Here is a 15,089-nt window from a genome sequence, read left to right as displayed (position 1 = left end):
ATCCTTTTGCACTTGGACAAACTGATGTAACTTTTGATCACAAACTGACTACACTTTTCATCAAGTGCCTTTCTGAAGGATTCTGTATTCTATCAGGCAAATCCAGAGACTGAACGTATGCAAGTTCAATTCCCCAAATAGTGGTTTAAAAATAGAGAGAGAACAGTGTATTTCCATCTGTGTGCAGAGATGTTGTATCCCGACCAGCCAGAGTTTGCCTTGACGGGCAGAATTGAAGCAGCCGGCCTCTTAAATTATTTAAATGGCGTAATGAGGTACAATAATCCATTTACAATGAATCACTGAACGAGCGTGTAAGTACACTTACTTAGTTACTGTACTGTAGTCTCCGTCTAAACCCACGGTGCTCAGGAGGGCTCCAAAGCGTGCAATAGCAGTGCGCAGCCTCTTGCCTCTTAGGATTCGATTGCAATAGTCATTTGATTTTTGTTTTCCACAAACATTTATACTGTTTGTATCAACGGAGTGGCTACTCGCCCGCGATCTCGGGTGGTTAGCGTCAGGCTAGTCGCCCGATCTCTGTCGATTTCTGCACATGTCGGGTGAACGAATTTGGTCGATTAGCCCCGCCTAGCCTGCGGCTTCTGGCACTCCGTGTTCTTGCCCTTAAGGGCGTGGGCATTTCTCTGTTTCTGTCTCTCTCTCTGTCACTATTTCTCTGTCTCTGTCTCTCTCGCTGTCACTGTCTCTCTCTTTCTCTCTTTCTCTCTCTCTCTCTCTCTCTCCGTCTCTCTCTCTCTGCCTCTGCCAGTGCATATCTGGTTGAACGTTCTTCTGTTCTTTCTTTCCTGCAAGGGTGCCATATTTTCCGCTTCCTTTCTGTACTCCCAAATCCACCATCGTCTCCACAGCAGTACTGGCTTCTGCTTCCTTATCTTCCTCTTCAATCAGGTGGCGAGAGAAACATTTCAGGATCTCGACCTCGTCTGGTTGAAACGTGCTGTCTACTGGGGGGAGGGGGGGTGCTGGCTCACCAGCCAGTCTATCGGCTTTTTCATTTCATGACCAAGGCAGAAAATCCATGTGAGCGATCTTATTTTATTGGCGTTGCTTCTATCAATTGAATTCATTCCGGTCTCAGGAAACCTTTTTCGATCTTTCTGAGGGTACAGATGAAATCTGAGATGAGAACAGCATGGTTTGTGTGGGGGCGATCTTAGGTCATCCACTCAAGTGCTGTCGTGATGGCTTCAATTTTCTTTCATATGCTTGGTGTAGCCCTGCTGCAGGATCCAGATGCACTGTTATGATTTTATTGTTGTCGAATGCAACAAATTCCCATCCACTTCGCTGGCTATCTCTTTTCACTGAGCCATCTGTATAAATTACTGGATGCCCTGCTTTTGAATTTTTGTCAACAATCTCGTTAACATTTCTTCTGTCTCTGCCCATGCTATTTTGACCTCGGTGAGGCCCCTGTATTCTCCTGCCACCTTTTCCCATTCTTCGCCAAGTGGTAGATTTTCAGGTACACAGACTTTTTTTAGGGAATCCTCTGCTTCCGCCATCCAAGACTTTCCTCTTTTGATTCTGCCTCTCTTGTTCTCATGAAGTGCTTTGTGCAGTGGATGATCTTTCTTGCCCTTCTTTGCTTGAGCTATCATATGGCGTACTCTGATGCCACCTAAACCTAGCAAGAAGCGCATTTACAATATTGGAGTGTCCTTGGTGCAGTACAGCACTGCACTCCTGGCCTCATTCGGCAATTTTGTCTAAAGGGCGTACTCCGAAAGGAGGAAGACAATGTATCGAAATCGAAGTATGCTTTCCAAATGGTTCATATTTGTTGGAAAATGAATAAACTTCAGAACACGCTTCTTTTAATCTACATGGATCTTCATTTGATACAAACGTGTACAGACTCTGCGAACAAAGTGTTGCGTTTTTAATGGCGTTCAGCATAACTTTATATTCTTCTTGTGATTGAAAAATGGACAAGTTTCCACGGACTTTGATAATTGTCGAACCGATCTTTTTGGGGAACCGATAATTACAGAGGCAGTATTTGGGTTTTACGTTTTGGCATTCAAAGGGCTTTCCGTCACACTGAAAAGCTCTTACACTAACACAGACACACATGCAAATACAAACACACACACACACACACACACAGAGAGAGAGAGAGAGAGAACCTATCTCTTTTTTATCAACAGGACATGTATCATAATTTGGACAAAGAAGAAACAGCGTTGAACACGACATCTTTCAGAGCGCGGTATAGATACATGTATTTTTGCGGCAAAGCATGGCAACAAAGAAGGACGTATCACTAACAAAAAATGCTTTGAATAATTTTGGAAGGCCCCTGAGGTACAGTATTCGTGAAATATTATATACATGTCTTTATATAATTATATGTATTCATATTATACACACACGCTTGAAGCAAAGCTAAAAGAAAGTATTTCTTTAGAGCAGCAGGGCTCATTGTTAGAAAAACATATTACTTTAAATGTAAATAGGGCCTACAATTCTTAGTACTATAGTATATTAATATTGTAATTTTTTAAAATATATAAATACTATACATACATATAGAATGAGATTTCAACTCCGTAGCAACAGCCGTAACATAGATGGAACACTTTTTATAGCGCGATTATGAAATTTGATTTGACAATGCGGAGCTGTTACAGCAGTTTACAGTTTACATCTTAGAACGGAAACACATATGAGGTCAAATGTCTGATCGGATTGGATCGGGTCGGGTGGGGTCGTGCTTAGCGCTGGCCAGTGCTCACTATATCAAATTGAGCTCCGCTTTAAGGATCGAATTTGAACTAGAAAACCTTTAGGCCCTATCGCATTCCGGGCGCAAACAAAACATCTGATCCTTCAAAGTATAGCAGCCATCTGACTGACTGATTTCATAATGGATCCGATAAGGACAAAAACTTAAAATTGGTCTATGTTTGGTTTTGGAAGAATCGATCAAGTTGTAGCAAAATTTAATGGACGTTAGCGTTAAGGTGTTGAGCCAGAAAAATAAATTCAAATAAAAAAAGACAATAATATAATAATAATAGTAATAATAATAATAATAATGATGATGATAATAATAATAACAATAATAATAATAATAATAATAATACTTACAATGATCATAATAGTAAGAAGAAGAAGAAATCGATAAAAACTTCCCAACGAACGGAAACATATTGGTGTCTTCGATTTCATTATTTTGACGAGCACCTGATTTCACCACGTTGTCAAACACATGTTATGAGTTCACTACGTCTTTAAAGAGTTAAAACACGGCGGAAGATATTCGGAGACGTCTCCGGCGAGCACCCAAGAACTATCCGGAGACTCACTCCCGCACACTGATGCACTGCTTTGGGGGTCAAACTGCGTATTATTTGCTGCAGGTCACAAATAATATAGCCACTAAAACAATTGCAAATCAATTATTTTCAAAGAAAATTTCAAACTTAACAAAATATCAAATTATGGGTTTAAAACAGGGACACCCCCCCCCCCCCCCCCCCGTAACCCCTCAGATTTTTTTACTTGGTCTAGAGCACAAAGCATTTTGATTGGTCTATTTCCGTCGGAGCCGTCTCCGAATAGATGCTGCGTTAAAACACACATCGTTGCGCTCTCTGAGAGCCACCTGGGATAAAGTGACTCCGCAGTATCGTTTCGTTAATCTTGGAAGTCTGCATATTATTATAGTCACCGAAACACATTTTTTTTATGGCAACAACGCAACGCCCGAAAAGCGGTTAGTAAAATGAAAACGTCATTTGAAACCAAAATACTGCTCAGTTTATTGGGGTGTGGGGGGCAAACATAGAGATCGCAAACTTACAGTTTAATAGAAGCAAGATTGGGAAAATAGCACACATACACACTCACACACACACACACACACACACACACACACACACACTCACATATATTATATATAATAATATATATTATTTATATATATTACATTTTAAAAGCTTGTATTAAGCTAAGTACAAGTAATATAATGATATTATTATGTTTCCGTTTAACATAAACTCCTCATTCAATGATATCATTCGTCTTCACAGAAGAAACTCATTATGGGAGGCAAGCATGGCGTACAGGCGTTTGTTGTGTAATGGCTAATGGCTAGGCTCTACGTCCAATGCTAGAAAACGACTAAAATTCGATTCTCATTTGCAGAAGTGTTTTATAAACCATTATCCAACATCACCCTCTTTCGGCTGGGAAGCTGTCTGTACCCTCCCCCCCCCCCCCCCAACCGCTCAAATCAGCCTGGGTTGACTTTGGTGTGCAGGGTCGAAGCAGCCCACCTCCTTAACCCTATCCGTATGTCGTGTTTTACTATCGTATCCATACGACGTGGGGAACTCTGTGCCACCACTTTCCAAAGAGGAAATTCACTCGTTAATCCGATCCGTACGCTTTGCATAGCAGTCTGTCAAAAAGATTTTTTTAAAGAAATACTGAAAGTTTCAGAGATCTTCGTACTTGACGTATTCTAAAATGTTAAGAATACAACCCATGGGGTACAAAATGGCCTCAGGCGTACAGGCAGGGTTAATGATCTAAATTAATAGTAGTGCAGTGTCGGTAAGGACGCAACACACCGAGAATCATTTTAAAAACAAGTAGAATCGGACTCACAGATTGAATGCATTTTCAATAAGGTACAGACAAAACAGTTGAAGTGAAGGGTAGAGTACGCCAGACGAGATAGGGGTAAATAATTACTTAACACGACTTAAATACCAGTACACACACACACACACACACACACACACACACACACACACACACACACACACACACACACACACACACACACACACACACATATATATATATATATATATATATATATATATATATATATTATACAAAAAAGCAAAACACAAAACACAAAAGTAATGCTTACAAAGTCACACAAGGTCAAGCGACCTGCCTATAAATCTACACACACACACACACACGCACACACACACAAACACGCACACACACACACACACACACACACATATCATAGGCAGCAATAATGTTACAGAAAAATGGCTTTTAGCATTAATTCCCAGCACTGAAAATTACAATATAAGCAACTTAAAATCGCCGGTGTAACATGTGTATCTTTCATGTTGATGCAACATAATATATTCGTCACAAAAAAGATAAAACTATAGATGTATGGCATTTCTCAGAAATCAATTCAGTTTTGACAGATACTTCACTTTGTTGTACAGTAAAGAAAGACGGGGATATCAAACAGTTCATCACGTTGCATCGGAATTAGTAGAAAGGCATTGTTTGTCAAGACAAATCGATAACAACCCCAAGTTTTTATAATGGCTGAAATGAACTGAACTTACGTCCCATGTAAGCTTTCTGCAACATTTATCTTATTAAAGTTTATTTGACTCCCCGCTTTGGAAACATTTTTGAGGGATTAAAAAAAAAACGTGTCTTTCGCTCGTGACGTCGCGTCGCCCATAATGTCGCCCGTATAGAAAGTGTACCTACTGACCAAAAAAAACAACCTTTACACGCGGGAAAGCCTATAAATCTGGACCAAAGTGCACAATTCACACTAAAATTGACAGGAAACAAGCGGAACCATCCGGAAAGAGAAAAACATAACAAAAGCAACTGAATGTTGAAAGCAGCCTTGGCTACTCCGAAGATGAATTAACAGTTCACTGTTGAACAACGTATTTTTATGGTTGGAACATATATCGAAACAAAGTCCCCTATGCGGACACGCTATCTCTTATGTAAACGGTTTGGAATTGAAACCAAACACCGTAAGAAAATACCAAGTAAAGTAACAATACTTTAGTGGGTGGCTGACTTCAAGTCACATGGCTCTGTTGAAAGTAGTAACAAGAGTTTAAAAACTAGGGTTGCCAACATTGGGAGACCGATGCCAGAGCGCACTCCTGAGGATGTGGCAGTGGTTATGGCGTCTGTGAGCGAAGAACCCTAAAAAGTCAGTTCGTCGGTATAGTATAGAATTATCTTTTGCTACAGAATCTGTCCGGTGCATGTTGAGGTATAATCTGTATTTTCAACCGTAACAAAATCCAGGTACATCAAAGGCTCAGCGACGCCAGTGCAGCAGACAGAGTGAGAGCGTAGAGGTGGTTGTTTCAGAAGATTGAAGAGGACTAGACATTGCTGGGCAGAACCTGGTTTAGTGATCAGGCACACTTTTACCTGTCTGAGCCTCTGAAAAGCCTGGCAAAGTGTACGAACGATCTCTCCACCACTTCTCCACCACTAGAAAGTCACTGCCTGGGTTCCCAAGAGCCGCCAGGTCATCATTGGCCCATATTTCTTCATGGACGGGGATGGAGACAGGCTGACGGTCACCTCCGACCGTTACCTCAAGATGTTGACCAGGTTTTGGGGAGCTCTGAGTAGGTTGGTCGGAACGTAAGTGAGAGCAGAACGGTATTTCATCAAGATGGTGATGCCTCACACACTGCTAGAACTGTCCTTCAGTGGTTGAGGGACCACTTTGACGAGATACTTATCAGTCGCGGCACAGTGAACCCCTGAGCTTCTCAAAGTCCCGATCTCAACCCCTTAGATTTCCACCTTTGGGGGGTACCTAAAGGACAGAATATGTGACAGTAACTTTCACCCCCCCCCCCCAAAGCAGCTGAGAGACACTGTTACTGTTACCACCAATGTTAGAGCCACCCCCCCCCCCCTGGAGCAAATAGAAAATGTGAGAGAAAATTTTGTCAAGCACCTCAGAGCGTGTGCTGCCTGAAACAGACGTCACATGGAGCATGTGCCTGAACTTTGTCTCAATAATTCCGGATGGTGACCAAGTACGTCCGTGAAATGTTGGGTTTTTATCTCTATTTTAACAGTTGTTATGGGTGTCTCCGCAGGTAAAGTTTTTTTTCGTCACCTGGTGAATCCTGAATGTACCCCCTACATCAAATCAGCCCCCCCTCCCCCCAAAAAAAAGGGGGGGGGGGCTCAAATTTACTTTTACCCGTTTCTGTACTCGGAAGTCTCTTTACGTAGGATGTAAGTTCAGCTCATTCACGAGTTATTACCACTCCGATTCTCAGCAGTCAAGCGAAAACAACACGAGGGAAGGATAACGAGTAGAGTACTTTTTTTGGGGGGTCTGGAAGCATAAATCACAGAAACTCTGAAAGCGTAGGCTTAGTAAAAATAGCACACGGACACAATTGCGGTCTTTTAAAGCTGAGAAATCGTTTGACAGACAGACAGACAGACAGGCAAGAAGGGGAGAAAGGGGGGGGAGAAGGGAAGAGAGAGAGAGAGACAGACAGACAGACAGACAGAGGGGGAGAAAGGGGGGGGGGGAACCTATCAGTAAACACATTCAACCTCCCAAAAACTCAAAAATCACCATTACGTAAAAACAACACCATTAGGCTATAAGACGGATTCCCCAGAAAGTTGTTTTTTCTGCGATTTCCCCTCAAAGCCGGGACCCTTGTAATCTTGGGGTGATTTCTTCTTTGAAGCAAGGGTAGTGAACAATTCCATGGTAACATCCTCCTTTTGACACATCTGTCTCTGTGTTTAATTTTTGTTGCATCCATAATGCGCCTATCATCCTTTTTTTATTATAACAAGGCCTCTAACAATCGAGGGGTTTGTTAAATTCCCTAAAAAAATAAGACAGTTTATTCATAAACAACAACAACAGCAGCAGCAGCATCATCAACAACAACAACAACAGCAACAACAACAACAACAACAACGGTATTAAGTTACTTTGCAAGAAATCATCTGTCACGTATGCTCAGTTGCGGCCTCGCCAGTGTCATCAACCAATGAACTAAGGCGGATGTGAGAAAGCAGGCGCCAGCGAAGACGAAGGAGTAGGCGTAGTTTCCCGAGGCGTCGTAGATCCGGCCCGCAATAGGAGCCCCCACAATATTGGCTAGACCCTTGATGGTCGTGAGGAAACCGAAGGCAGACACCAACGAGTCCAGACCGAAATACTCCACTAGGATGAGGGGCTGAAGAGGTGGGAAAAATCCTGGAGAAAAAGGAGAAGCATGAGGAATTTAAAAACAATGTAATATGAGCACCCAACTGTAAAAAGTCTGTGCCGTCCGGTGGAATCAGGCGCTCGTCGATTTTTAGGCATATAGAGTTATTTGGTATAATCTTAAAGCTTGTTAATTTCTCTTGCTTTAAAAAAAGAATTACTGATGCATTCTGAATAGAAGTCTTAAGTTTTCGATTGCAGGAGGTGGGGGTCGCCTGAAGTCAGAGGTAAAATTAGCTAGAAAATGGCAGCAATGTTTGGTGACTTCCAAAGCTTGAATATTCTTGGAAACTGCGCATTTACATTGTTTTGTTCTTTTAACCTGAACCCCTATCCCTGTTTCCATCCTTGTTTATTCGTGGTCTCAACAATAATGCCATACCTGCTTAAAAACAAAATTCATAACAGAACTTTTGTCGTTCTTCAAAACTGATTACCATTGAACACACAATGCAATTGTACTATTTTTAAAATAGAAATCTTAGACTGATTAACAGCGTTTGTGGTGTTATGAACAGGCTTTTCGCCATTGCGCACAGAGGCATGAGTACGATTCCCGAACGTTTAGAATATTTATCAAGTATCTTCGTCTGACTACTGAAGTGTTACATCCCACTCAGAGCGGGTTGCCACTGTCAGGCAGCAGAGTTGAAGTAACCCTCCACCTAAATAATCTAAATTTTAGGCTATCTTTAGGTCTGTTTAAAAGTTACATTGCACTCAGAATCTACGGGCCCGTTAAACAGTTACATAATCATTACATTTAGACCGACCTAGGAAAAATCCGAAGAGCGACGCGAGCACACAGAGTGACCAGAACTGAGTGTAGAGTGGCGAGAGAAGGCAGGCCAGACCGCCCAGAACAAGGGACATGTTGTTCAAACGGAGCGGGTCCAGCCCGAGATTGGCCAGACTTCCTGCCAGCAGGCGGCCAAAGATGTTGGAGGAACCTGCCAGATAAATAAAAAGATTCCACATGCGCTAGCCAGAAAAAAAAACCTCTTGGGAAATAAAAGAGTTTAGGCAAAACCGTAAATAGGTCTACTTCAGCCTTCTATTCGGAGTACTGTTGACCTACTTGAAATGTCCGAGGTCTCCATTCTCTGTCAGACCAACAGAGGGGTAGCCCTGATTTCAAAACACGAAGGATGAGTTTAACTTAATTTTAAAATGAGGATTTGGGGGGGGGGAGGTTTGAGGGCTGAAGTAGACCTTTACCAAACAAATTAGCCGACTATTGTGGCATTTATCAGTACACTGTGTCAATCTAAAGAAAGAGTGAATCTATCAAATAACTATAGTATTAATACCAGAAGCCTATAGTAAAGAGGGGGGGGGGGGGGTCCAAAGCAAAGCATCGGCGTCAGTGGTGTACCGGTCAAGCGCACACCAATGCATGTAGAAAACCTGAGTTCGATTCCCGTGTGGGGAGAACTTTTATCGAGTACAGCGGTCTATCTCCTGTGACGTTGAATCCTTCTCAGACCGGGTTATTCTTGACATGCAGGGTCGAAACCCGCCTTCTAAATGGTGTAGATAGGGGCATAAAACACCCACATTTAAACAGTTTGAAAAAAAAAGACAAAGCAAATCATCATTAGAAACTGAATACGTCTCAGCCTTTGTGAAATCTAAAGTTTAATTTAACTGTATTTGCTGAATTACGAAAGTGCAATATTATCCTAGTTGGACCGTATTAAGAGGTACACACATAACCAATAATACCGCACTGAGAAAAGGGTATACATACGAGTAAGAACTTTAAAAAAGGGCCACAAATTAAAGACGCTTAAATCTTCCTTTTAAATTATCGAAGGCTGTAACATTATTTTTTCAACAGACCGTGACACAACTTGGTCGTTTGAGCAATCTGTTCACAACATTAACTATCAACAAAGAGTAAGTTGGTAGGTTCATTAATCTTAACCACACTATGCTGGCGTACCTCATAAGCCATGGAATCGCACTTTTTCACATCTTGACATACCAAGAAATGTAAAACACGTCGCGCCGAAAGGGTTAAAGCAAGAAAGAAACAGAATAATTAATGTATTCCCCTTTGTTTGTGCATATTATTAATGAAAGCACACTTTAAAAGTATCCAGAGTACCATTTAAAAGTTATCAATACGAGACTATTCAATACCTACCAAGCAAGACCATAAGGATAGCTGTATGAGATGAACTCAGTCCGTACTGGTAGGCATAATCCGCCAAAAACGTCCCAGCAATTGGGTATCCAAACTGGATGAGCGAAGCACCAAAACAGAAAATGTGAAAGGCGGGCATACTCAGCAGTTGTCTCGTTGTGTATCCTGAGAACGGGAGGGACTCGTCTACGTCGGGAAAAGCTGGACATGTTTCGATAATGTCAACATTTTCAGTACTTTTGTGATACGAGGGTATATTAAGGTAAGAGTTTGACCCTTGGTGTCCTGTTGGAGAAAGAATAAGTATCGGAGGCATGATCTGTTGACTTTTGTTTTGAGGAGCGTGTTTGTCTGAATTGTTCAGCAGGTGCTCTTGCAACACACTTTCATTTGGTTTACCATTTGGCAGAGCCCCGATTGAGTGGTCTTTCGCAGATACATTAGAAACACTTTGAAAAGGGGAATGAGTATTATGAATATAATTATGAGACGTTTTGAGCTTTGGAGGAAGATGTAAAGAATTCTCAGTTGTGGAGTTCCCCAAAACTAGCAAATCTGAAGGTTGTTCATCGTCGCAGTTGTCTTTGGGAATCCTGGAAGAGCTGTGATGATGATGGTCCACGTGTAAGGCACTCGACTGGGAGGCGTGAAGACTGTGCAAATGTTTGTTGTGTAAGCTTTTCAGGGTGGAAATACTGCCAGCAAGATACAGGTTGCTGCCGTGGTCAGGGGGGAGGAGATGACTCTGTGAATGAGGACGATGAGAATGGTGGTGGCTGTGCTCGCTCGTTCCGTGATTTGTGGACAGCAAATACTGCTGTTTTCCTCTGGGAGCGCTGTCGTGCTCTTTATCCGTTGTCCACGTCGGCAGATTATGAGCAGAACGGTGCAGACGATCAGAGACTTGTGGGTTGGACGACGGCTGTAGATGATCGTCACCCTGCAGTTGATGGGCACTTTTCCACTGCACCCTTTCTGTGCCCTTCCCTGTTCTTTCCAGTTTCTTTTGGCTTCCAAATTGGAGATGTGGGAAAAGACTTGCATGATCAGACCTCGATTTGGCAAAAAGGCGATATTGGAGATACTGTAAGGCAGATTTTGGTTTCTTTTCGTGGATGCTGCTTTCTTGAGCAGGTCGGTCGTCGTATTTTGAACCATCCACCGAAGTTTTACTTTGAGCGTACGGTAAACTTTCATTCGAGGCAGTCAAGCTGATTTCGCAAATATCGGCAAAATCCGTTTCCCACGACTCCACACCCTCATCCCCAAACCACCGATTGCTGCCCTCTTTTGAATGACTCTGCAACTCTCTTTGCTCACTCCAGCATCCATCTTTCCGTCCGCCCTGTTCCCCCGTCTTGTGAGAAGTCCCCAGGCTGGGCGGTCGGTAGAGACTGGAGAAGACACACATGTTGAGCAGGATCCCAGCAAGAATGAGAACGGTGCCCTCGAGGTGATAGCGCTCCAGCAGGAAGTTGATGAACGGTGCAAGGCACAGCAGACCCGCCCCGGAGCCGGAAGTGATGATGCCGTTGGCCAAGCCTCTTTTCTCGTGGAAGTAGCCGTTGACGATCACAATGGAGGGCACGAACACCAGGCCACAAGAGCAACCTGATGATTAATGGGAAAGAATTAAGACCCTTACGTGTCTCCCTATAATATCCAAACTGTATACTTTATATCCCGTGCTCCAGGGCTGAATGAACGAAGGGATGAATAAATAAATGAATAAATAAATAAATAAATAAATAAATAAATAAATAAATAAATAAATAAATAAATAAATAAATAAATAAATAAATAAATACGGGAATAAAAAAGATAAATACAGAAATAGAGTCCACTTTTCGAGGCCCTTGTGAAATGTGTGCTACAATGCCGTACACAAATACACACCTTAATGCGTAAATACATGAATAATACGCAATATCACAAGCATAGAAAATTTGTGGGCACCATTGTGCAGCACCCTGTTTTTGAGCAATGGACATATTATAGTGTCTAGGTGAAGGACATACCCCACTGACCACCCACCTTAACCTATACAGAATGGGGGGGGGGGAGAGAATGGGTGAGGGAGCGTTTAAAGAACGCTATAGTGTCCATTTGTAAGAATAAGGCGAAATCTGAGATATCAAGCGAACTGTAGGCTGTCAAACGGCGCCACTGGTACTGATAGGTCTTACATTCTTGGGCGTCGGTAGACCAGTGATTTGGCTACCGAACCTGTAACCGTGAAGTTGTGGGGTCGGAGGTTGGAAGCTAAGTTCATGCAGCTCGACCGGACGTTGTGTCCTTGAGAAAGACACTTTCTGTGTCTGTCTGTCAGTTTGTCTGTCGGTCTGTCCGTCTGTCTGTCTGTGTCTGCTTATCTCTGTCTCTCTGTCTGTCTGTCTTGTCTGTCTGAATGTCTGTCTGTCTGAATGTATGTCTGTCTGTCTATCCCCTTTTCTCACTTTCTGCCAATGCAACACTTGACCGAATAAAGAAAACCAAAAAAAAAGGCACATCACCATCATCGTCATCGTAGTAGTCGCTGACGTCGTCATCATCATCATCATTATCATCATTATGAACAACACGACAAAAACAGCAACAACAACAACAACAACAGCAACAACAACAACAGCAACAGCAACAACAAAAAACATCATCATCATCAACAACAACAACAACAACATTCAACACAAGTCTCACCAGCCATGAGTCCATAAGTAAGAATAAACACGATGATGTTGGGACTGAAGACACTGGCCACAAAGGCCACACAGCTGAGAACACCGCCAAGCATGGACACAGAGCGGAAGCCAAACCGACGCACAAGCTCGGCCGACACGGTACCTAAAGAAGGAGACAATATATATATTTATATAATGGGTTTTTTTTAAAAATTTAATGAAAAACCCAGAAAGGAAGAGTCAACATCACTTGGTTTACTGTTTTATTGGAAAAGGGGGGGGGGTGAATTGAACATGGAACAAGTTAAGAGGAATAGATAGTGGAGGTGGGGGCAAAAGAGAGACAAACACATACACACACACACACACACACACACACACACACACACACACACACACACACACAGAGAGAGAGGAAGAGAGAGAGAGAGAGAGAGAGAGAGAAAGAGAGAGAGAGAGAGAGAGAGAGAGAGAGAGCGCACGAGACACATTAAAGATTTTAAATTGGTAGAAAATTTGGAATTTTGCCCGAAGCCTACTCTTATCGATTTTGGACCACCAAAGGATCTTTAACGTGCTCAACTTGCACACTGGACTTCCGAGATTTTTTTCCCTCGTCCGAGAAGGCTAGGTGTAGATCTTTCCTACTATACGATCAGAGGTGTAGCTGAAATATAGCAGTGAGCCAATGAGTAGCAGTAGAAAGGCTGCAGAAAGAGTCAGGAGCCCAGCTGAGGGGGCAAAGGGGGTGAGGGGGTGGGGCCAGAAAGAGGAGACGAAAGCAGACGATAGAACATTGCTTGACAGCAGGAAAGGAGGTGAAAGTAAAACATTTTAGAGATAAAAAATTTCCGTCACTATTCGGATTCGAACCCGGGACCTATTGAATGAGAGGCGAAACCTTTAACCTCTTGGCCACGAGAGCCCCCTAGAAGGAATCTTCGAAAACAGTGGCCAGACACCATTACAATCAAGACATCTAGCAAAAAACACATCACGCCAGCGACCTATGAAAGAAATAATCCTCTAAAGGCGGTGGAGATAGCTCGGCTAGACGCTCCGAAAGCCAAAAGTCAACATCACAAGGCAAGCCCTAACTTGAAATCCGCAGGGGAAGAGTAAGAGAGGTCTACCAAACACGGGGCGTCTTGAGGTGGAAGAGGATACAAGGAGGTTGTGGGGTTGTAGGAACACCCTCAGAAACTGGCGCAAGGTCGAGATGCGTGGAAAACGCTTGTTGGTGGCCTATATTATCCAAGGTGGGACCACGGCCTAATTGAGTAGGTCGAGATTGGTTAGGTAATGCATCGTTCAAAAGCATGTGGGGAGTTGGGAAACGGTGCTCAGGGAGCCAATACCACTAACACTCTACTAAAATTCAGAATTACATATATGAACAACAATGCAGACAAAATAACCCTGTCAAGACACTTCACACTTAATGGGTTTAACTTTAAAATTTTCATAACGCCAGTTCTTGTAGTTTTAGGCAAGGAAATTACAATATATTTTTCTTGATTCAATTGTGAGGCAACGGGGTAAAACCAGGGGCCCTCGTCAAAATAATGAAATCGAAGAAATCGACGTGTTCCCGCCCGTTGGAAATTTTAAAATGATTTTCTTATAAAACTAACACCATTTGTGTCTATTTAAAAGCTGATTTCTAAGCTGATTTTACTAATAAACGTTGAGAAAATTACAAAAAAGTAAATAAGCAGTTTCCAAAGACAGTCAAGTTTTTGATTTTACCAAACGTTGGCGACCATTTTCTCGCTAATTCAACTAATTGTACTTCTGGCACGAAGCGACCCCAACCCCCTACAATCGCAAATATCTCGATTTCTATTCAATATATATTCGGGTATTTTTTTTTTCATCAAAATCAAGACAAATGAATACGCTGCATGAAGACAATGCCAATAGCTCCATATGCCCCGAAATTGACGAGAGCCTGATTCCACCGTATTACGACATCAATTTTAAAACGAGGAGAAGGATATGACCGGCGCATGGTCACTTTTTAAAAAATAAGATAAAGGAACGTTTCCATCCCATAATTCTTAAAATACGTTTAAAGTCTGTTTCGTACGTGCATGACGCCATGGTGACTCACATGTGGCTCCACTGAGAGTGAAGACCCTGGGTGTGCATACTAGGTCAGGTAAGTTCCGAATGGGGTGGGGGATGGGGGTTAAAGATTTGTTTTTACATTCTGGTTAAATTTTCCATC

General features: G+C 42.4%; 1 protein-coding gene across 1 annotated transcript in view; it reads right to left on the bottom strand.

Annotated features, from left to right (window-relative positions):
* Positions 1–7,317: 7,317 nt before the first annotated feature.
* LOC101855494 overlaps positions 7,318–15,089 on the bottom strand; it is a 10,903-nt gene continuing 3,131 nt past the window's right edge. Inside the window, exons 2-5 of the mRNA XM_005099192.3 lie at positions 12,879–13,022; positions 10,182–11,792; positions 8,806–8,982; positions 7,318–8,020 (exon numbers count right to left, since the gene is read on the bottom strand). Of these exons, the coding sequence (XP_005099249.1) occupies positions 7,764–8,020; positions 8,806–8,982; positions 10,182–11,792; positions 12,879–13,022 (2,189 nt within the window). The 3' untranslated portion in view covers positions 7,318–7,763. The remainder of the gene's footprint in view (positions 8,021–8,805; positions 8,983–10,181; positions 11,793–12,878; positions 13,023–15,089) is intronic.

Source organism: Aplysia californica, unplaced genomic scaffold (genome assembly GCF_000002075.1).
Source record: "Aplysia californica isolate F4 #8 unplaced genomic scaffold, AplCal3.0 scaffold00205, whole genome shotgun sequence".
In the NCBI taxonomy this organism is placed as follows: domain Eukaryota; kingdom Metazoa; phylum Mollusca; class Gastropoda; order Aplysiida; family Aplysiidae; genus Aplysia; species Aplysia californica.
The sequence above is the reverse complement of the archived record's forward strand: the minus strand, read 5'-3'. Positions and strand labels throughout refer to the sequence as shown.